Genomic DNA, 25,401 nt, shown 5'->3' with positions numbered 1-25,401 from the left:
TTGCTCCAGTAAAAAAACCCAACTGTATAAATGGGTAATTGTATGTAAAATAATGTGATATCTGTATAATGTGAAATAATGTATAATGTGATATCTTGTAACAATTGTAAGTCGCCCTGGATAAGGGAGTCTGCTAAGAAATAAATAATAATAATAATAATAATAGCCCGATATCCATACTGTATTTTTACAATAAATATAGTGGTAAATGGGTTTGTGCCCTTTTAATACTGACTTAAGGGAACTGAATCCTACCGAGATTATAATTGTATATTATTAAATCCAAATGAACAGAGCTAGCTGATTCTGTAATTACAGTGTAGTTGTTGTAATTACTTTGAATTGTCTATGTAACCTCCCTGTGGTGTCCCTCATATGGAATCATCCCCCTGGCTTCTAGCTTGGTTATTTTCAGAATTGGAGACGATTTATTTTGACTTTCTCATTTATTTAACATTTTTGCTTGGAAAGGAGCGTGTTTTGGTAAATATAAATGTATGCAATAAATGGAGCAGGTGTAAATCAGTCTTTGTACATCATTTTCTATGTGGCTCCACATCGCTCAGTTTATTCTAGATTGTAGTTTTCCCATGCTGCTGGTTAAGTGTCTAAAAGGATAGAACTATTCTATGTGTCAGTATAACACCCTCCCAAGCAGTATTTATAGTGCCCAGCGAGAGAAATACCTGCCTGTTAACTCTCATTTTTTTAAATTGATGGTCAGTATAAAAAAAGTGAGCATTGGTGCCAAGATCATGAGGAGGGTTAGAAAATATCATTTTAAAAGGCTTTGTTTCCGATCTTTCTCAGTCCATCCATGACCAAGCCACTTGACAGTGTTTTTCAATGCTAAATTCTCTCAGAGCAGTGAAGCACAATGGCTGTGCACCGTCAACTATGAACAAAAGAAAAGAAAAAAGTCCCTTTGCACCAGCAACATGTATAAAGAATGAAATAAAGTAGGGCAGGTGACAGCTTTGAACGCACCACCACCCACATCACCAGACAGACAGTAGCTTATTTCACATGTACAGTATGCAGGCCATTTACAGGTGCTTGTAATTTGGGTCTGATATAATTTGTCATACAAGCAGGGTGTTCCAGGGAGGAAAATAATGGTTTGGGGGGATAGCAATGTGTATAGAAAATATCATCCAAGCATTTCCTATTCTGTGATACATAATAAGGGGGTATCAAGCATTGCTATCATGCATGAACATTTCCTGTCGATGGAGTAGTTTCTTCAGCTCTCCTTTAACACGGAGAGCTGATGCACTATTGACATTTTCTAAAACACAGCATAAAACGCAAGTAACTCTTAGTAATTTCTGTGTTCCGAAGCCAAATGTATAACTGCCAGTGAAAAATAAGATGTGCTTAATTGAATGCAGTCCCGATGTACAAAGAACTCGGCTTATTGCAGCACTATTTACTCTATTTGTAGATTCTTCACAAGTTTTTTTTTGTGATTTTATTTTTTTTCAGTCTTGTTAAAATGTATGTATACTGTATATTTGGAATTCAGTTTAGACATTAATTGATTTAATCATTTTATGGATATGAATCATAACCATTTAAATTGTCATTAACCCCTGGAAAATTAGTGAAGTACAAGCAACGCATTAATTAATCATGAGCTGTAGCCTGCATTCATAATTTCTATGGGGACAAAACTGCACTTGCTGTATTGTCTTAGCACGGTCCCTAGTGCATTGCTGTGCACAGCACAAAACCACCATGCAGACTAACAGACCAGAGGCACAGCTGGCAGCTCCTTTTCAAAAGCAGCTCTCAGTTGAATAAGTGTGCAAGGGGCCTAATTATTCTTCTAAATAAACGATGCAGTGACCATGTGATCCTTCCTTGTACAGATTACATTGGTGCCTGTCAGTTAAGGATCCCTCCATCGTCCTCTCTTGCTTTGCTTTTGCAAGAAGAATGGAGTAAGGCGAGGCCCAGTGGATATAGCAAAAAACAATAAATCACAAACATGGCCGTGCTCGTAAAATCTGTAAAAGAATGCTTGTAGTAGTCCAAAAAAAGGATGTTGCTGGTGTATTTAGTGATAATAGATTGAAAGAGTTGGTAATGTGAAGCGAACGCTAATTTTAAAAACCTTTTAAAGCCTGTTCTTCATGTGTATCTGGACATTTAAAGAAACAGGTGTTACTATTTGCATTTGCATTGCAGATTTTTAGAGCACTCCAGTTGGTACAGCATTTAGTCAAACTCCTGCAATCCGTGCTGCAGTAACAATAGCATGGACCCCATGGTGTTCCGTTGAATGGCGTGTAAACTGTACAGCAGGTAGGGGAGCATGCTATGTTCTGTGAGTCAGCAGGAACACTGAAGCACTGCTGTGTGCTCTCCTTCATCAACATCACGCTGCTTTACTGGGTCTGACATACTGATTTACCAATGTCACATTTCTCTTCTATAACCCCTCTCCTGCACACAACTGACTCCTTTTTTTTTGTTTGTCAGCACACATCTTGGTCACATTAAATCACAGGACAAGATGCCTGCAGTCATTCATAGATGTGATCCTTCATAAATCCAAGACTGGCTGTCATATGAATTGATTGTGGATAAAAAGATTGAATCTCCTTTACAAATAATGTTGTTTTTTGTTTTTTTTTCTTGATGCAGCTATCTCTGCACTATTAATGCTTACTGCTTTTGAATTCATTTTGAGATTCACAATCGATTAATTTTGCATTAATTTAGCAAATAGATTTTAGTTTAAAGCAGTTAATTTTTGCATTTGTTGAGTTTATAATTCTTACAATAATTTTTTTTTTTTTTTTTTTTTGTTACATATTTTCCTGGCACGTGTAACCGGGCAGAGGCTGGGCAGAACCTATGGGCACGCATGCCACATGCAAGTGCCTTAACCACAGAATCCATACCGGCAATGCATCCCACAACACTGCCCGTTACAATTGCATTCTCAAAAGAATCCTTTTGCCAGCCATTTCAAATCCAGTTTGAATACAAATGAAAGGATTAAGGTTTTTCAATAAACAGACATTTGACATGACAGACAAGCTGACCAAATGAAGTCAAACATCAGCGATATAAAAAAGGACCTAAGTGAAACTCTTCATGGTTTATCTATCCGACAGTCAAGAGAATAATTGGTCAGATACAGTAATATCCTCTGTTTATTTCAATGGTATTCCCCTGAGTAGCATGAAATACATGTAGATTTCGATTAAATAGGGTGGCCCAGCCAGACAATCCCAATTTCTGAATCCAGTTGAGCTGAAGATGGTGTTAAAATAAAGGAGACAGTCTTTAAGTATTGAACAGAGCGCCTTGTCACCTAACCAATAGACCAGACATTCCACCTTGCTCAGGTTGCTCAAAGAGGTCAAATAGATTTGTGACTTTATTAAACATGCCAAATACCCATGATTGCAGAAACAGTAATACATGATAATTAGAACACATATCACAGGATAATAAACTACATGTACTATCTGCAAAGTGCACAACTGGTCACTGTACATACCCTTGTAAGCTAAAAGATAAAGCAGAGCTCACTCGACACTACATGGTTACAGAGACACCCAAAGCTGCCAATGTGGTGGAACATAGTGTGTGTCCATGCTGCTCATGGACACCTGAAAAATCCAACGGCCAAAGATTAGTGTGCTACACTGACTGCTGCCTGCTTCCCTGTACAATACAGTACGTCAGTCCCCAGCATGATAGGTTAGGTACAATGTTATGCAGTTCAGCATTTATTTTACCTTTGGGAGAGGGACCCACTTGCCCTTGAGATCTCCTGAATTATCTCTTACAGTCCCCATCGCTGACCTTGTTGGGCTCCGGAGATTGCTCATAGTTAATGTTTTCTCTCGTTGATATTCTCTAGGGATAGCACCTTATTCAACGACCTATTGATTTATCTGTGTTTTTAGATCCGCACTTCAATCGCATCAGAGGGCTTCTCTGTCCTATGAAGTGAATTTATAGTACCAGTTTCCTGTCTGGCTCCATGCAAAATCTCATTGCTTATTCAAGGGGAAGAACACTCTAAATTGCAGTCAATTATGAGAGGGTTTCTTTTGCTACCTTCCTTGGCGTCAGTGTGGCTGTGTTACCCTTACGGTTTACAAATGTTTAATATAGAGGTGGGGGAAAGCCAACAATCATCCAGATATGAATTGAGGTTTTATTTCTTCTTTATCTGCCACCTTGAGTTAATCAAGGACTTGCAAGTGGGAAGCTTTCTCTATCTGTTATCAGTAGTCCCAGTCCTTAATAAGAATGTCATCATGAGATCAGTGATGGAGTAAGTGATGGCCAGCGGAAGTTGGGTGTGAGTAAGTGGCATGTGTTTTGCATGCTTACTGTAGGCAGTACCACACATGGTTTGTGTCTAGTCTGTAGTAAACTGTATGCCTTTGTTATCTGTTATGAAAGTCAACAGGACACTCTGTTTTTTTTGTAGTATCGTTCATACTTTAAATCATAAAAAAAAGTTTTTTGGTCTGCAAAGGAACACCTACCATTATTGCAAAAGATTATATTGTAACCATTGGTGGATGTTACAATTACTAGAGAAAATGCACAGGGCTACGACAAAACCTTCATTCAAACTAGCAAACGAAATGACCTAATTCTATAAATCACGGAATGGAATTTTAAAGGAAGTACATGTTATGGCAAAAATGATCTGAAACCATACCTGGAGAGTGAAATTGTTTCTACCACTTCCCTTCTACTCTGTGATTAACCAATCAACTGCTTTCTTTATTGACTGACGTAGTTTAAAGCCAGTAACATGTTTGACTCTGGCAAGATGAAATGACCCAGGAGGTGAAACAGTAACAGGATAGCTGATAGTAAGGCACCAGAGAGCTTTCTTCAACCTCGCACAGTATGGAACCAAAGATCATTTTGAAAAGGAAATGCATGTTCGATATGAAACAGGCTTCTTTTGAAAACTTGATATTTGAGACCAACATAGAATCACGTGGGATTATTTGATTAGCTGTAATACCTTTAACAGTTTATAGAAACAAGTGGGTCTATTTAGCCAAGAGCTTACGTCTGCCCCCGTGAGTTTATCTTAAATGGAAATATCCTCTTCACTGTATTCAGGGAAGCCCTGCATATTCTCGCCGCAAGCCTTTCCTGATCCTCTTGTCTGATATTAAAGTTTATGAAAATCAGATTCCCCATCCTTAAGGTGATTACAGCATCTGAGCTGAATACATCCCCCAGTATGATATAATCAGATGAGACCACAGTGGTTTGAAATCAGTTTAGACTTCAATTTATTCAGTGCGTTTTGTGATGGATGTGGCAACAGCGTAACGTCAGTGATTACATTAGGCTTTCACTCCGGTACTTACTCCACAGCACAAATAACAAACTGACAGTTATAGCATTACAGAGATTAAAGTATTTACTTCTTATAGAGAAATGTAATATGTTTTAACTGGCTCTAAATTTAATAGCAGATGGGTACGACAGGCCCCGTTATTACAAGTTCAGATGGTTCTGTAATCCTGTTATATCGGAAAGCTGACTTACACCGTCTCACATACAAACACATACCACTGCACACTTTAATACACACACACACACACACACACACACACACACACACACACACACACACATCTCCAAGGAACGCTGCTGCTTGTGCTGACTGTGATTAACCCAATCATTCACAGCTACCGTATGCGTGGTTTTGTAGTTACAGGGCACAAACCCATACATAAAGCAGCAGTTGTAACAATTTAATTATCCCTGTGACTTCGTCATTACCCGTTAAAGATATTTGAAAAAATAAACGAACATTCAAAACACACGCTGCCCAAGTACACAATTCAATATACAGTGCTGTCAGACAGTTAGCGTTTAGGAGTGGCAAAGTATGGCATCAAAGCAAGTTTAAGGACGGAAGCTTGTGTCATACTGGATACTGAAAACAAACTGGGCTGTCAACGACGTCTACTTTCTGGTTTAAAAACAGTAAACAATACCCACAATTGTATTAGAACAGTCTGTAACAGTTAATTTCCTGTGGAGACTAGGGATTGACAGGGTCTTATTGACCGATTAAACAGTCATTATGCGAGACCTGTACAGTGAAACAGTGTCAGCAGACAGAATATGAAAGGGGAAGTACAGAACATGGATACTGACAGACCACACTCCGGGAGTCTTTGCCTTGGGGTTCACAGCGCTATCTGATTTTATGGGATTATCGATATTGCCGGGGACATGTCACACTGAATTACACTCAAAGCACAGGCTGTGACGGGAACACGCTCAAAATGTCTATACAGCAAGAGGATGTCCCCTGATACTGCACTTCGTAATCACAAGAATGGAAACCTGGAAGTTTTATACTCCAGCACAGGCCCACAAATCAGATTTCTAAAGAGATTGGCTCCCGCTCTTCTGTTAGCACTGATGGATGCAATCAGGTCTGGCCCCGGTCAGGTTGTATGACAGTTTTATTTGTTAAGTTTCTTCTTGGAAGCATGAAAGTTCAGCAGCATTCCATTGTACCTTTAGTTTAGTACAAAGCAATACAGAACAGACGAACAGCTTCTGGGCTAAAGGGTTGATTGTTGCTTGGCTTATTCTATAGACCCTCTCCCTCACCCAAATCTCGTTAGCAACCCCCCAGGTAATAGTGCTGTAGTGTGTTAATAACTATGAAATTAATCTAACTACATGGGCGTAGTGACACTGTGCACTCTCGTAAGGTGCAGCCAGCTTTAACATGTGACTAAGGGCTAAATTCCATTAACTGTTTTACCGAGGGGATTCATTCAGGGAAATTATGGTTCATGCAATTAACATAGCTAATGTGGAGCAAATTTAATGTCCATTTAAATAACACATCCCTCCAGTAAAAAGTTAATTGAATTGGGTGCCTCTGATATGAGTTGGATAGACAGTCTTGAATAATGCAGTGCTGGCCTAAAAGTACCATTTTTAATAGTGATCCACCTTGAAGTAAGCAGTCTTTTCTTTTTCAATTTAAAACCAATTAGCAGATAAAGCTAGTGCATTCTACAGCAATGGCTAAATTCAGAAATGCAGCACCATTGGAAATACATAATCACAAATGGATGACAACCAAGAATCCAGTAGCTTTATCCCACTGGTTATGAGAAGAAAATCTGAACAGTCATTCCCAAACTCAGGACTGTGAGCTGCAGCTCAAAAAGAAATATTTCCCATTCGACCACAAAGCAATGGGGTTATTGTTACAACTTTTACCTCAGCTTTACAAGTATTTCAAAGGCTTAGGAAGGAGAGTTAGTGACTGCACAGTAAGTGTGCAAAGGGGAGTTGCAGGGCATTTGTAATCAGATGGGAAGTGCAAAGAGGAGTGAAGACAAGACTTAAGGCAATCAATCGCACACCTGAGCTGCAGATCTGCTGTCCTGTTACAGTGTTTGAAAATCACATGCTCGCAAATCCTTTCTTTAAAGCCTGTCCCGTGTACTTTGTGTTGTTCTAAAACAAAAGACAAAGACCCTTCTTGTCTGATTGTAAGTCTCTTTTAAGTAGTGAATGGTAAAATGTTTAAAGTGTTGGATGTTGTTCATTGGTGTCCCAGCGGTACAGTTGTGTAAAGGCTTCGACTTCACACCTGGAACACATCCTCTGGGTCTTGGGTGAAGGCTGTAAAGATGCTTTGAGGTGAATGTGTGAATGTGAAAGTGCTGTGCTTTCTGTTCTTCTGGAACATTCCTAATGTGTCTGTGTGCACCTGAAAGTGTTGTGTAGAAACGGTATATATATTTAAAGTGTCTATGGAGCTGGGCAACCACTCACACAACACTGGCAGTAAAGATAGCTAAACAACCATCAACCCTTCAATGCAGGCCAATATAATCAAACTAGGAGACAGTGACATATCTAAAATGATACCTGTTACTTTTTTAATTTGATTGACATCGTTTTTTATATAGTTTAGAAGAAGGGCATTGATTTAAATTCAGTTTCTGATTTTTATGGGTTGTGAAAAGAATATTCGCTTTCACAGAAACGTCCTTGGCAGACTCAGTTTGTGCTTCCACTAAAGGGAGACATGATACCTGATGCTGCCATCTAGTGAGAGGCAAGGAAAGTACATATTAAATGTACAATGGAAGTACAACATGATGAATTAGCAGTGTTAAGTGGTAGTGGACATTAAGAAAATAGTAATATAAAATGTACACAGTTGTGTTCAACAGGCAATAACTGGTTATAAACCTTGTTTCTATTGTTCTGTAAAAAACGAGGTCTTTAATCACATCAGTAAGGATTTTCTATAGAACACACTAAATGATTCAGGTAATAGAGTAATCAAAACTGTATCATGCACACACCAGGACACAGTGTTCATGTAGCTTGAGGGCTCAGTGAACAGGCCTTTTACCTTCCATGGGTCACCGTAATGAGCCATTGGCCCTGCAGTGACCTCTGTACCCTGGTGTGTGCACGCACTGTGCAGCTTTTTATGGATTTTGTCTCTTTTGTTCTTAGCGTGGAAGTTTAACATGGCTAGACATTTATGAAAGAGATGACCTTAATAATGTATACATGTCCACCAAAAAGTTTTCATGCACCTGCTAAACACCAAGAAGGGTGGACCAAATAGAGTACAATAGCAAGAATACTGTTTATTTAAATAATGCTTTGGAAAACAGTGAATTATAAAGTGCAGATACGAGTAATTGGAATAACCTTTAGTTAACTTTTAAAGATGGCACCTTTAATGTAATGCCATGATTTCTAAATCAATTTCTGTGATTCCCTCCTTGTTAACTGAACGAGAAGTATTTAAAAATGTACTGTAGAGATATAAAATAGTAAAGAAAAATAATTCAACTAAGAAAGAATGATGCATGGCCCTTGCAGTGTTCCACCTGCCTTCATCTGATCTGGCGGGACTGTCGTTTGATGCAGAGGCCGAGGGCCCAGATCACAGGTGCATATTTAGACCGACAGACAGTGGTGCTACCATGAGTCTTTAGTGGGAGTTAATGCAGAGCACATCACTTGTGATGACACAATGAGTCGTTTTAGACCCAAGTCAGAATCTGAAAGAGATGGAGCTTTATACCATAGCACTCCCCAGTGTGCCTTGAATATTAACTTCCAGCATAAGAAAACAAGACAGAAGGAGCCAGGGTCATGTGATAAAGGACGTGAGGGAACATTAATTACGCACAGCCTCTAAAGATCCTCATGTCTTCAGCTTAAACTCTGCAAAGGGAATTAGCCACTTCAGAAACACATTTCTACAGTAATCCTAACCTTGTCACTCTTCTTGTGGTAACTTTTTTTGCATATATTTCTTTCTAGTGTTTAAAACTTGAGATATGATTGACCTTAACACCCAAGCAACAGTGTGTGGATACTAGCTTAGCAGTTACAGAAGTGAATTTCAAACAGCAATGAAAAGCTCCCTCTTACCAAGCTGTTTAAAAGTTTGAAATCAACTACAGCTTCCTTTCTCTCATTCCATGTTGTTTGGATCTTGCTACTGTATTATTATTATTATTTGTTTATTTAGCAGACGCATTTAGCCAATGCGACTTACAGAGACTAGGGTGTGTGAACTATGCAGCAGCTGCAGAGTCACTTACAATTACGTCTCACCCAAAAGACGGAGCACAGGTGGGATTTGAACCGGGGACCTCCTGGTTACAAGCCCATTTCTTTAACCACAGGACCACACAGCCTCCTATATAAATGTAAATCTGAAAAGCAATGATGCAGATGCAGTATGGCTATCCCTCTTTCAGTATAAAACATAGCAACGGTTCCAAAAGCATTTACTAGAGCCAGGCTCCGTTAGTGGATCAGTAGTACATGCCTTTATAACATGTCACTCGGACAATGCATACCGGGAACCAATACAGCACCCTATACAAAAACAAGAAAAGTACAGAACAATAGAGTAAAACAGCAAAAGTGACTCAACTTCTGTGTATATAATTGTCAGAAATCTGTACTAAACAGACAGACAGCCGTCATGTACCCTCAGATTATAACACACCAAAGGAAGCCAAGCCATTCTTAAGATGCAAGCAGGGGATAATACATAATTGAAATGAATGGTAATCGCTTGGTTTCAACGTGTGTTGGTTGCACATTACTTAAGTAGTGTGGAATGGGGTATTCGGCAATGTGTATAGAATATAACAGAGGCTTTGCCTACTTAACTGTTTAATTAAAATGAAATGCTAGTGAACAGAATGGGCCAGGTAATTGAACAATCCTGCGTTGCTTTCCAAGACGATGGGGACTTAATCATGCCGGCTTAATTGTCTTAATTGTCTGTTATGCGTAATTCTAATTGGAAGCTGTGTCCCTATACTGCAGTGGCATGTTTGGATAGCTAGCCAGCTGATGCTACAGTCATTGTAAAAATGTATGACGTTTTATGCTCAGAAAGTTTGAAGCCTGACAACAGGGCACCCCTGAAAACAAGCTAAACAAATACAAACTTTAAAGATAAAAAAGCAATTTCCTTCTACTTTTATTTAGCGGTAGCAGAAATTGACAAACTACTTTCATTCTCATAATATGCTCTGAGGAGCAGAGGGATCTATTGAGTGGTCCTGTGTGTGTTGTTAGTTGGCGAGGATGACAGTGGCTGTTGTCCTACTCTTAATGGATGACGAGGGATCATGATTATTAACTAAACTGCATGCTCATCTGTTTCCAGGATATTGCATTACACTATTAACATGTTTTAATGGACAGCGGAAGACTGGCTCTATTGAACGGGTGCATGTTTGCTTGTTTATTCAGGACAACAAGGTTCTGTTTGTAGTGATTTCTTCATTTGCCATGCCCGGTGCTCTCCAATGATAACTCATGGCTTAATGAGTAGGGTAATGGACCTGTCTGTTTCAAGGGCATTATACCACTCCGTTGTTCTACTGTGGCTCCTCCATTTGGCTTCAGACGGTGACCTGACTGTTGTCAAGCTGTCACTGACAGGGCGGCAGGCAATGCACTTCTCACAAACTGAAAGCAATATAACCAGACCATAAGTAGGAGACTGCATTTCAATTTTGTTACTGGGTACGTATGAGTACTCTGTTTAATACACACAGTGAATGTGACCATTTTAATGATGTAAATAAAGCAGAACAGGTAAAACACACAATAAGTGTTGATGCCAAGAGATACTGTAGATATTAAACCTACGACTGTTGTATGGGATTACAGTATTTGGTTTCCTGGCAACAGGACTTTTTAACACTATGCCTCCCTCAAACTCAAATATCAAACTGCTGCATCCACTTTGAGTTTGACTTTAACAGAATCAGTCTTACGGCTCTGATTGAGGCAGCTGTCGCCGTGCTGGTAATGGGATCCTTTGTGACGTTTGTTTATCTGAAAGTCGATATCATGATTTGAAATTGCAGTAAAAATTAAATGGCAGAGAGAGTTTACATGCTATAGATTAAGACGCTACTGGGAAACTGGGAAGCTGAGAGAGCTGTGAATGTCATTGTGACTGTTTGTGCCCCACAGGACACAGAGATCCTGAACACAGCAGTGCTGACTGGGAAGACAGTGGCTGTCCCTGTGAAGGTGGTGACAGTCGGAGAGGACAGCACCGTGACAGACGTGTCCGACTTCGTCAAGTGCCAGTCGGAGGACGAGGACGTGGTAAAGGTTGGTATATTTGCTACACACTTTGGGGTAGTAAAAGGAGTTCAATCTTGATTATTGTTTTAACCTGGGGGACAAAAACCTAGGGTGCAAGGATAAGATTATTCCATCATACCATAACTCGTTGAAGCTTTTGTTAATCTAATCAGTAGTTTCTTCTTTTAGTGTTAGTGGAGATTTTCTGATTGTTGCAAGTTATGATTTATAGGTGAAAATATTTTCTTTTGTGGTAGCTTCAAAACTGACAAGAACAAGTACTGTACATACTGTATTGTGTGTAGATTTCACAAGTCCTAAATGTTTTCTGAAAGGTATATGAACAGTTTTAGTACTATAAAAAATAACCAGAGGGACCTACAAAGGAAGATAAGCATCTCAAGCTGTTGTAGCCTGGGGACTCTGTATACAGCAGGAGATCTTGAAGATGAATTAGCAAATCAGTGAGCCAAGGAGTCTTTTGCATATCTTCAGTCTTTCGGTCTTATTGGGAAGCCTGGGAATAAGGAGGGTAAGAAGTTATCCATTCAGGGCTTGCTGCTTCGTCAGGGGGGAAAAGCAGGTATGATGCCTCTTAGTCCTTAATCCTGGGGGGGTCTGACTGTTTCAACGGCAGGTAAAAGATGGTCCCAGAATCAGCAGGACACAGATTGACCAGTTGTAACATACACTGCTAATAGAGGCCAGACCTATTTAATTGGTTGTGTGCACTCCATGCATCTGTGTTCAGGAGTTTCTACAGTCTATATACTTAAGAGCAGAAATATGTGATCTCATAACCATGTTGTATTTATTGTTAAAAAACATGTTTTTAATAACTGCAGCACTGGATGGCAATTTTTTTTTTATATCAAACTCAAGGATTACCTACTACTGTACGGAACAGATGAGTGCAACCGTCAAGCAGCTAAAGGCAAACTCGAAAGACAAGGTCCAAGAAGATTATTTTTATTGGAGTTTACAGGAAAATATTTGATTTGCCATTTTTAGTTTGGGAAGTCAGTGAGCCTTTTTCTATTTGACTGAATGCCATGACCTGTTACTCCTCCTCCTGGTATTGTGCACAACAGAGATGCCTTATACTGTAAAAATGTTCTTTTTCTTTGCCTTAATCTTTCCTGTAGAGTCTCTCTCAACCAAATCACTACTGAAGCAATCCCACACAGCAGGGAAGCCTGAATTGTGTGTCAAATCAGGGAGAGACTTGGAGAGACATCACTCAGCAATGTGAATAAGGAAATGAATACATGAATAAATACTCACACAGAAATCTTGTTGGTCGCAAGATGTAAACCCACATAATCTCTTTGGGGTGGCAGAGGGGCTGTTAAACCAACAACAGATGACGTTTAGCCTGAATAATTAATTGCTCCTGCTCATAATGTATTCATTATTTGGAAATCAGTTTAGGCACAAAAAAAGTCCTGTCATTTTTAGACTAATGAACAGAATCATTATTGTGAGAGCATTTCTTGGAAGTATTTCCTGCGAAGTGTATAGCTATGGCCTAATGTTTTGCATTACCCTATAGAATTAACAGATTTTGCTCCATAAAGTCGAATGAAACCTGCTGAATAATGTTACGTTAACATATTGAATTACATCCTGCTTTAGACTTTGAAATATCACATTAAAAATGTGATATTTCAAAGTCTAACATGAAATTCCGTACTACTATTATGGTTTCCGGTAGACTTTTCTGATATCATTTTGTAGTTTATTTGATTACATGATGTTAAATCTGCTGTACAGTACAGTAAATTTTTGCATGTATACCTAATTTGCACAGAAGGTTCTCTGTCTTTTTAAAGAGGAATCAAATCATTTAAACAATATAAATAGGGTTAATTGTTTTAAGACAGCACTCACCTTTCAGAGTAATGTATTTATTTTGAGCCGACCTGACTTCATTAAAATGTCATTGAAACCTGGTAATTGTGCAACAGTTGTGCAATTGATCATTCCTGTTCATTGGTTGTTTTATTCCTTTGCTTTTGCACTCGCTTCAATAAAGGGCCCGCAGATAGTTGTCATGTCAGTTGCAATGCTCACAAGGCTAGCGGCACCACTGGCTTCATTTTCCTATGTCTGAAAGGGAAATCACACCAGATTGCACTATTGAAAGGCCCCTGGTGGACGTCTGGATAGCTGTGAATGAATGAATGTGGTGCTTTTGAGTCAGGTGCCTCGGTTAGACTCTTTTGCAAGATAAGCTCTGAGACTGAGAAACTCGTGCACACATCAGAGGTTCTTGACATTCCAATTGGATCCATTATACCAGGGTCTGCTTATTCAGGGTGGAATGATGAGCGCATTTACTCCAGTGAACACTGAGGAATGATGCTTCGTGACTCGTGCCTGCTGTATTACTGTCCAGTGTATGGTAATTCCTCCAATCTCCAAGGAAGTCAGCTCTGCATGCTGTGTACATTCTGATTGACCTAAACACCGCTCACACGAGAGAGCAATTAAGGGAAGAGGCTGCTAAAGTTGGACGACAGCCCAGAACAATTTTCTTTGCGCAAGCCTCAGCTTCTTTTCTGCTGCTTTCAACCCAGCCGGGGTCTTTTTTTATCAGCTCACAATGGCGAGATAGAGACAGTGATGGGTCTTGTTAACTTGAATGAAGACTAAAAGGCTATCATGAAGGAATTGATTAAGGGCTTAAGCAAGAAAATTAAGGTAGAAGACTGAAAGATTAAAAAAGGACCAGTCTGATATCTTGTCCCACTTTTTTTTCTATTAAGGTTAAATCCTAATTTGAATAGTGATTTGTTGCTTCTTCAATTAGTCCTTTTTTGCTGGTTTACTACATTTAGATTTTAAGTGACTCCCATTTCTTTGAAAGGTTTCTTAATTTCTTTTTCATTTCCCCTCTACATACATGGTACAGACTACATACATGTGTCCTCTGCTGCTCCCTCTCCCTTCAAAAGAAGCAAACTTAATGACTGCCATATAGAAGTGGCACTTAATTATTAATATAATTATTACTCTGTCGAATAGCAGGTGGGATGGAGGAACAATCTTCTTCATATTGCTTACTGCAATATACCACGTAAAAAAGACTAGAAAATAAAGTAAATGCAAGCATGGTAAAGCACATATACATGCTAAAAAGCAGAAATATCATGCAAGATTACCCTGGTAAACTGCACAAGGGTGCTCTAAATGGGATTGTGTTGGCCATGGAAGATGCCTACAATGTCAGTCATGCTCCTCAACCCATTCATACACAATTCTGGCACGGGAACTTGGTGTATTATCTTCTTGAAAGCATCCATCACCATCAGGCTACAAGAGCAGCATTGTTAGGTGGACTTGATCCACAATGATGCTTATTTAAACAATGACAGCTTTATAGTGTTGCAGGGATCACATGACACACCAGATGATGAACCTAATTTGCATCTCGAATTCAGGGCGATGCCAAATCCAATTGGGTAGACAGGTCCTTATACAGTAGTCAGGCAGTGTGTTTTTCACTAATGTGCAAAGTGTTTGCAAAAGCACAACTGTGTTGAGAATTTCAAAATGCTTTGACCATCTTCAAACTGTGCAATAAGTGTCAGACTAAGAATGAAGAGTTTAGTTCATATCATGTGGTCTGTGGACTGGTTTATTGCTCCTGTCAACCTGACTCTACATTCAGCACATAGACAGGACCATCTTCATGCTTTATAATCCCATCTCTCGCATCATTTGTCGATTGCATTTGTCTGATGTGTCATTAATTTCCAGTGCTGCTCTGGATACAGCAGTAGTGTCTTCAGTAAGTTATTAATTGTGCCTGATTTAATATGATGTGAGAGATGATACCTTAAGGGATGTGACTTTATAACTCAAAGTGGAGTCTTACCCTTCCTATCCTGTCTTGTGCTTTTATCAAAGCCGAAGACCCCCTTCTTGTGACTGTGAGAGTCAATGATCTGTGCCTGTGAATTGCAATATTCTTAATGGTGCTCCTGTATGGCTAGAAAAAAACAGACTATGCTTCAAAGGTGCATTGGAAGTTGGTTATAATGTAGATCTCTGGTAATTGTTTGTTCTTCTGCATTAAGTTATCTTAGCATGTATTCTGAATAGATAAGGCCATCACACTGGAACAATAATTCTTTTGAATATCATGTCTTCTCAAAGGCTCAGCTGTACTAGCCAGAATAGTCTTTGTGAAGGTTTTCTAGTTGATGATACAGATTGGATTATACCTTTATGATTACACCATCAAGGTGTTATTGACACTCAGGTAAAAATCACCTAGTTTTGTGTTATACCCACCAACTTTAAAAATGCCAACATCTAGAAAACTTATGCCCAGAAATTCTCAGCGAACTCAGTACATGCATCCATCTATCTGTTTTTTTTATTAAAAAATGAATTATTATAAAATAGACTCTGCAAAGAGATAAGTTATTATAAAAAGAAACAACGTCACAGTTTTTTTTTATTATGGCTCTGTGACTTTGCGTGGGAGTAAATGCTTATTGAATTTGGCCAAATGTTTTGTAATGCTTTAAGAATGTGCTCTTTTGTGAATAACTTTGAAATTACAAATAGTTTCTGAATGTAAGATTAGAGAAATATTTTCACTGTCACCAGAAAAAAACACTGGAAGGTTAGCCTGTACCACTTACAGTATTACAGGTCAAGAATAAGTAGAACATACTTTCTACAAATCTACTTGCAGTAATGTCTTTCTGATATCTTGATAAAGCAGGTCCACATTGATGATTACTATATCTGTCTGTCTGCTGTTACTCCATGAAAAAAAGATAGATTGGGAGGTGTGTGTTTGTGTGGGTATATCCTTCTTGCTGTGCAGTCTTTATGGGAAAGGATAGACAGTTCACAACAGGATATAACCATACCAAGATAACCTCCAGATCAAAGCCCAGCTGATCAGTGAACATTGAGAATGGAAACTGGATCTGTCAGCTGCTGCTGTACAATGATGTCTGAACTGTGAGTGGCGTCTTTCCCATTAGAAAGCGCTCGTCCTTAGAGGAGGTGTGAATATTCCCAATCCCTACTGGTATTATTGATCTTATCAATTTAGGCCTCTTAGAGATTGGTTTGTAAAATCAGGCAATCCCCCAATTTGGGTTAAAATTGCTGAAAATATTGCCTCCCCCTATAGTTTAAAAGACTTATTGTTACATGGCCCTACACCCACTCTAAAGAATAACTTTATCTTTACATTTGCGGTCAACATTTTGAAAAGATCAGCCCTTCTTTTAAATGACTTTAAAACTATTTATTTCAGTTCTGGACTCTGGAATAACCCAAACATTTTGTATAATAAGAAACCTTTATTTAACCTCACTTGGATTAATGCACAAGTCAATAAGGTGGACGATTTGTTTGAAGAAAATGTATTCCCTTCTTTGAGATCTCTATAGGATAGATGCCATATTCCAACTGGAGAAACTGGAATTTACAACCATGTCAAAAAATCTTTAGCCAACCTAATCCCTCAACTTCGCTGTCCTAATCTGACTGAACTGGAAAGGTGTGTGTTAAATCCATTGAATTCCCATGGCGTTGTATCCAAATTATACAAATTGTTTAACGAGAATGTGTCATACAGTAATATTAAAGATATAATTGCATCATCCTGGAATAATATCAATAGTAATATTACATTTTCTCATGGATATGGATTGTAACTAAATGATATCAATATACTGTACCTATATGTATTTGTATGTGAGCTACCCAAAGTTATTGTATCATTTTACTGTGACGACTTTTTCCTTGTTCCAACTTATTTAATACCAGGAGCATATCAGACTTGAATATGTATCTATTGATTGTGGCATTTGTGAACCATTGTGATATACTTTAATATGTATTGATTGCATGCAGGCAGATGAACTGAAAAAATTATTGTTATCAGATTGTATATTAAAAAGCAATAAAATAAGAATTATTAAAACACAGCAAGCGGCTGTCCCATCCCCCTTGGCAATTCAGAGGTCAGTAAACTCAAAGTGCACTTATCGGTGAACTTTACGAAGGGTAGTCGAGTTAGTAGGAATCAACACACCACCAGCAACAAGGATTCACGATGACAGTTATGAACTGAACTCAAGTCTATATTTCAATCTTTACGAAATTCAAGGCCAATTTCATACCCCAGTGCAGCTTTAGGGACTGGAGGAAAAAGTTATTTCAGGCACCCAGGGGGAAAGATAAACTGCCCAAGGCTTCAAAAGCTTCAGTTTCTTTTGTTGGCAAGACTCCTGGTATACTTCAAATTATTGTTTGTGGTATATTGAAATGTTTATTTTCAGGCATTGCAGAATTCCAAGACTACTCATGGCATATGGAAAGTGGTGACATCAGAAACCACCAATAAGGAATGGGGACAGAATAAAGGGACTCCAGTAAAAAGACCCAGTACTTCCTTGAGACCACATGTCTCTGCAATGGCATCAAACAGATATTGTCTTTAAAATGTGTTATTTATATGAATAAAAGCCTCTTTACCATTTTGGTCAACTATTTGTTTTTAGTCCAAACATGTGTCCAGTTTTAGGTAGAACCTAATCCAACCAGCCAATGTCTTTCAAGCATGTATTTTGGATCTTGGTATTGTTTCTCAAATGATGAGTGTCTCTTAATTGTATTTCTCAGAGCAGATGGTTTCTGATTTACTTGTGTATCTTCATCATCAGTGAAGACCTTGTTCCTACCAAAGCCCATCTGTAGAGCAGCTTGTTAGCCGTGGGGCAATGTACTTCCAATCTGGAGGTCTGCTGACGTGATTCCTGTTTCAAAATAAAACCTCTCGCCTTGCTCCTGTCAGCTCACTTTTTAGTAAATTGTTAAACTAAATACTGCAAAAGGCACCTTAACTTCCTTTCCGCATTACGGAACATCATAATTGAGTGTTGGTCTTTTGTGGCACTATCTCCACAACTTGGTAAGAATTGGCAAATCATTACATTACTCTACAGTAGGTACCTCACTGTAAAAATGGCAAAACTCCAAAAGGTCAATACAATGTCATGCAAGCTTTGTTAAACAGTATTGCATTGAATGTAGTCCTCATTTGGTTGAAAGTGGCTTTGTTGTTCCAGTAATCTTACTGATGTCTGTTTATGTGGAGAGCGTGTGTGGAGCAACAAGACTGTTCATGGCCAGCACAGTAGGCTGTCTTTCAACTCTGGGGATTTTTAAAAATTTTTATTGGCATGAGATTGTTTCTGATGTGATTAGTTACAGTATAATTACCTAATATTACTGTTTCAAGTTGCAGTTGCAGCTACGATTGATAAAAGACCATAAATAAGGGGGGGGGGGGGGGGGGGAGTACTTGAACAAACTAATCACCCTTCAGCATCTATATACAGAACGAACCCAGCAGCATTTCATAAAGTGGGGACATTTTTCTAGGATGGACAATATTATTTGTTTTACCCTGTCCTTGTCTTTTTGCAGGTTTCATCAGTCCATATGGTTTGGTTACATGTTGTAGCCTGAGTGTATTCCTCAAGTAGACTCTTTCTGTGCATGTTACTGAGTGCGTTCTCTCCTCCCTGCACCAGGTGTCAGACAGGTGTGACTATGTCTATGTGAACGGGAAGGAGATGAAGGGGAAGGTGAAGATGGCGGTGAATTTCACCTACGAGTACCTGAGCGCCCAGCTGGAAATGACTGTGTGGATCCCTCGGCTCCCCCTGCAGATAGAGGTGTCTGACACCGAGCTCAGCCAGATCAAAGGCTGGAGGGTCCCCGGCCCGTCCAGTAAAAGGTGGGTTGTTTGTACCTTTCCATATAAGCATTCAAGAATGAATACAGCCAGGTTAGCATGCAGACAGATATCATCATTTGTAAACTGTGTTGTTTGCTCGTTTTTTAAAGATTCCTTGTAAACTGCAGAAAAAGAAAAAAAAAAGATTGCAGCGTTCTGTATTTTATCAATTCTGTTACATTGTGACTCTGGGCTTACATCACTGAATCAGTCAGGTGTAACAGAACCCACAGGCTGACACATTCTGTGTTAAAGTGATAAAGGATGCTGTTTTGTTCTCTTGTACTGTAAATAATCCTTCAATATGTTTTTTTTTTCCAACATAAAAAGGACTGTGTGCAATGGGTACCTTTTACATATATACCATATTGGGGGAATGACATTCAGCTGACATTTTTTTCTGAGTTAATGCAAGACACTTGTGAATACTATGTATGGAACGAGCTGGACTGCATTCCCCAATTGATTAAAGACCGTGAGCATGTGAATAAATATACCATAGCTATTGTCATTGTGTTAAACAAATATATTACAGGGAGGGATACATACTGTGCAGGAGACACAGGAGACTGTTCGGTATCTCCTTCCATTTGCAATTTGACATAGCAACCAGACAAAGTAGAAAAGCACACGCACAATGTACCGCATACAGTATACAGTTTTACAAATAACAGCTGGCACAAATTATATCAGCGACAGTGCAAGTTACAAGGGTGCAATCTTACACGGATGCAATTATCTAAATAGAGGCAGATCTTTATCAATAAACATCGATAAACATCTATACACTTGACCACATTTCACTAGATGTTATTGTGTGCAGTAGTGTAAATAAAAATACATGAGTAAATAAATCCCCCCAGGTGGAAAACACAAGCTGGATAGAATTAAAGTCGGTGGTATTTAGATCCAGCACTATTTAGATCAGTAAAATAGACCCCATATGTCCCAGAGAGATAAATAGGTTTGCACTGATGCAGTCCAGACTCCGTTAGCTGCCGAGTCGTACCAGTTGCCTTCAAATCCAACTAAAAAAGCTCAGCATTGCGGATTACTGCTTAAGATCCATTAACTAGCTCAAGCATGCACAGAATATAAAGTACTTGTGGCTTGCCTACTGTGCTGGGCTTCTTTTTTTTCATTTCAAAACAGTGGGAGTAAGGCATTATAAAATGAACACAAATTGATGCCACTTGTTCGGTAAAAATATGTTTTATTTTTGCCTGCCTCAAATCTCTTAATCATGCAGCAGACATAAAGGCACACGCTTAAGTCACGGCTGCTATTGAACAATTTGGGGCTTGCGGACCACCTGTGTTACAGGTGCTCATGAAATGTGGCTTTACTGTACACCCAACTGGTTTCTTCGATTTGTGATTTTTTAATGTAACATAGTACAATCAGGTGGCCAACTGTGGCAAGGAACTCGCATGGCAAAAACCTTACTGCACAAAACAAAATACGCAAAAAGAAATTCCAGGTGTTTTCGGCAGGCAGTCAGTGAGTATACAGGCTCCTGCTGTAAAGTATGCTACACCTGTGTCTAATTTATTGTGGTCCTTGTTCCAATTGACAAAGGGGAAGCTACTTGATGCTGTTATCTTGAGGGTATGAGTTTAACCTGATATTTCTGCTTTGGAAAGACAAAGAAGAGGAAGTGGTGTGGTTTTGCTGTGTGGTATTTATCAGAGTAGAGCAGGTGTGACCTTGTGAATGGCCCCAAAACTCCAGATGACAATAGGCAGTACGATGATGTGCTCCACATTCTAACAATCAATCCAAGAACCTGACAGTGAAATGCCTGGCTCTGGGCCTTTACAATCACCATAAACACTCAGATTAAAAGAACATTTGGATTTGAAATGTTTTTTAAAACCATGTACTACATGCGATTCACTTACAGAACTAGAGAAAAAAAACATTAGCGTGTCACGGAACAGAAAAAAGTCCAAATAAATTCTGCGGTTAGCCGATATATTCATTTAATTTTGTTGACTTCCACATGGTGCTCTACAAATGACACAGGTTCTGGTTTAGGATATCCTGTGATGGTTGGAGTCCTGTCAGCTCCTGACTATTGCTTTGTTTTCTCAAGTTTAGAGGCTGATTTTATAATCTGAAAACATTTTTCTTAAATGTTTCTAAATCAATCTTTCTTGGTCTTTCCAAGGAGCTTATGCATCGTAACATTTTGAAAACTAGTGACACCAGCATTGAATTCTGAGCTAAAATGCCCCCATGAACTTTTGAGCTGTAAATGTCAAAATTGTTAGCCCAAGTAGTTTGCTAAACATGGTCTTTACACAAGTCAAAACTGTGACATTAACCTTCCCCAGTTTTGTGCATGACTAGGTATTTCTCATTAAACCTAATGGGGGCTGTCAATTGAATTTTCTTTTATACCTGGACTCTTTCCCAGGAAGAGCTTGAGTGACATTTCAGCTGAAGTCAGTTCATTAAACTTGTCTGAACAGTTAGGTCTCAGTCCTGTGATTCAGGCATGAAACATACTAAAGCATTTTTCTGAAACCTGATTCAGTTTTATGTCAATTAAATACAACTGTACCTTGCTTTTTATGCAAACAAATTCCATTTAGCCCATGTTGTAAATCCAATACACTCTCACTTATCCGAAACAAACAGTCAACATTAAAAAATGCATGCGGCTAGCAGAGTATGGCTCATTGAACGTGTACTGTAGGCTTGTACTGTAATATTGGTCTCTGTGTTCCAGGACGGCACGGGACAGCGATGATGAGGATGAAGACGACAGGAGAGGAAGGGGATGCACGCTGCAGTACCAGCATGCAATGCTGCGAGTCCTCACACACTTCGTAACTGAGTCCTTGGAGCCTGGAGGTCAGCTGACCTACATGCTGGGCTCTGATTGGCAGGTTGACATCACAGACCTGGTGACAGACTTCCTGAAGGTGGAGGAACCCCAGATTGTAAAACTGCATGACGGGAGGATCCTAATGGGCCTGGACACCGGCATGACAAGCATACAGGTGAGAGAAGGTGTCTGTTAAACATGTTGAGTTTAACAGAGGGTACAGCATGAATGTGCATGGGGTATTGTACACTACTTATTGCACAAATGAGGAAGGCAGAATAACCCACAAGCCCCCAAAGAGGTTGATTGGATTGACTAATCAGAGCACTCTCTGAGCGTTCACGGGGTATTCAGTTTACATAACAAGAACAATGTATTGAAAATAACGTTTTAAAATGTTTAACCTACATTAAACAACAACATGTCGTGGTAAAAAAAACAAAAAACAACAGTTTAAAACATGCATTTACTATAAATATACATGCATTAACCACTTTAACAATGTGCGAGAGACTGGGCTTAACCCTCCTCTACAATCCCTAAAGACATGTTGCTGTCTGTCTAAATGTTGCCATCACTGAGGATTTTTCAGATTTACATTGCACGTATTTTTGGTAGATAACTGTAAGCTCTTAACCTGATGCTAATAAAATGGACTAGCAGTATAGAGAGCTTAATTGAGACATCTCAGTCTGTATCTGTCTCTCCATCTCCCTGTATTATTGACAGCGCTGTTACAGGCTTCTAAAATATATTTAAAAACAACATTGCATATTGATTGAACTGACACGGACTGATTGGGAAGCTGCTGCAAGTAATTGAAGGTGAGCAAAGAGCCCCAATTCAAATTGCACAAATTAAAATCCTTTCAAATAAATTCTGAGCTATTCAGAATAGGCCAAAGACTCTTTCACAACTTTTATTTTATTTGTTACGACTTGAGTCCAATAAAAAATGTTGTAGACTGAAAGCCCTTTTCATGGTTGGTTGTTAAATAACTGGGTGGCATGTTTTAGTGTAATATATTAGACAGATTTCAGAAATGATTGGCGTATTACCAAACACTTGAGCCCTTTATAGGCAGCTGACTTGTTCAGTTTATCAACCAGGGTGATGCCCTGGGTTAACTTAATCAGTTTCAGGTGTATTGGGTCTGAGACTATCATTGAAATAATGGACATGCAATATGCTGGACAAGCCTAAGAAATTTTAACTATCAAGCAGTATCAAGTATCAAGCATTTATTTATATGCAAAAACCTTTTTAGCACATTTGACTCTGTCTGGATGCTTACTTTAATTGTGAAAACTTACCTAGCAGGCAATTTTATCTGAAGATTGGCACTGCGTTTGTGCTGTTTAGGTACGTATAGTATTGAATAACTCTGTCTGTGTCTACAGGTGCTGTCCCCTCTATCTGACTCCATCCTGGCTGAGAAGACGGTGACAGTGCTGGATGACAAGGTGACCATCACTGACCTCGGGGTGCAGCTGGTCACTGGGCTCTCACTGTCCCTTCAGCTCAGCACAGGAAGCAACAGGGCCATCGTGGCCACAACAACCACACAGGAGCTGCTTCACAGCCCGAAACAGGTATGTACCGTATGTACCTAGTGTGGAATGAGGGACCTTTCTATTAGAGAATTAACATTAAAGAATAATATGTTGACATCCCTGTCAATTAATTGCCGGTTTGCGCAAGACATTTTACGTCAGTCTAAAAGGTCTGAGAACGTTTTGAGTTCTGCTAACAAATATCTTAATACTACTTAATATTTTCCAGTGCTGCTGTACCAAAAATGTAATTTTCCAAAGGAACACCTATGAAAGTAAAGCTACAGTATTTGATGTCTGAAAATTATTATTATTATTTTTTTACCTTGCCAAGGGAATGCATTTAAATTGAAATGCATTTTTGCAAAACAAGCTGTTAAAGTGCAATTTACTAGTTATGTTGTTTTCAGCAAATTCCTCCTCCTGCATGATTTATAATACTGAATGTGCCACCTGCGCCCCAGAGTGCTACACAATTAAAAATAACAATACTATAGACTGCTTATTGTAAATGGAAATATATATTTTATAAATGTAGTAGTCGGCAATTGATTTTACCCCATTTTTCTCCCAATTTGAAATAGCCAATTGTATTTTAGGCTCAGCTCACAACTATCAACCCCGCACTGACTAGGGAGCGGTAAAGACGAACACACACACACCCCCCACCCCCCCACTCACGTCCACGATCGGCAGTGGAATAGCCTGGAGCTCTGCTAACACGTGTTGTGCTTTTTTGTATCTCGGCAATCTCCCTGGGTAGGGCGGCTGCTGTGCAAGAGAAGTAATCACTAATTCCTTACCTTTTCTCAGTAATTAGAAAGCCTTTTCAAGGAATGGAGAGGATGTCTTGATGAAGTCCTAGGGATTTGTGCTGACATCATATTAAAGACTAGAGTGGCTGAGGCTTTAGATTCTCATTTTTCAATCTTTTTTTTTTGCACTAAAATTCAGCTAATCAACGGGTCAAATTTGACTGTATCTCCAGTCTTTGAGATAGAATTGAAAACGATAATCTTCCTTATCTCCAATGCTGAAGATCACAGGCTTCAGGGCCCCACACATCTTGTTCCATCACATGTTCTTGAGTTTCTAAAAACTGACCAAAAGTTCTTTACTAAAGATATGAAGCTGGTGTGGGGAAGACATCCGCAACAATTTAATTTGAGCTGCTTTCCAGTAAGGACCGGCAGTCCTCCAGCAAGCCATCAAATCCAAGAAGCCATTTAATGATAGAGACTATGCATTCAGTAGACTAAAAAGGTCAAGTAGTGTTCTGATGGAAAATTGATTTTGTAAAATTTAGGATCTTCATTGGCATGCTGCATAAAATAATGAGATACATAAATTAATGTATAAATATTTCATGTGCAGGAAAGGGTACACTGGCAGCAAACTCAGTGGGGGGTGGGAGAGGGAGCTGTGAACTGCAGTGAACTGTGCCCCCCCCCCCCCCCCCCCCCCCCCAAAAGAAGGTTGATATGAATACATTCAGATATATATTTCATTGGGGTGCATGTGACATCATGACACCCATGGTGAAACAGACATAATATATTCAATCACTTAACAACAATGAGTTCTAATATGATTGTACAGGG

General features: G+C 39.1%; 1 protein-coding gene across 2 annotated transcripts in view; it reads left to right on the top strand.

The window, feature by feature from the left end:
• The window catches only part of LOC117427780 (transmembrane protein 132C-like), a 152,063-nt gene that overhangs the window by 122,001 nt on the left and 4,661 nt on the right, over positions 1-25,401 (top strand). For both annotated transcript variants that reach the window (XM_058994619.1, XM_058994618.1), the window contains exons 5-8: positions 11,521-11,664; positions 19,209-19,414; positions 22,149-22,422; positions 23,648-23,839. In XM_058994619.1, the coding sequence (XP_058850602.1) occupies positions 11,521-11,664; positions 19,209-19,414; positions 22,149-22,422; positions 23,648-23,839 (816 nt within the window). The remainder of the gene's footprint in view (positions 1-11,520; positions 11,665-19,208; positions 19,415-22,148; positions 22,423-23,647; positions 23,840-25,401) is intronic.

Source organism: Acipenser ruthenus, chromosome 21, assembly GCF_902713425.1.
Source record: "Acipenser ruthenus chromosome 21, fAciRut3.2 maternal haplotype, whole genome shotgun sequence".
NCBI classification, from domain to species: Eukaryota; Metazoa; Chordata; class Actinopteri; order Acipenseriformes; family Acipenseridae; genus Acipenser; species Acipenser ruthenus.
This window is presented reverse-complemented; position numbering and strand designations above follow the sequence as displayed.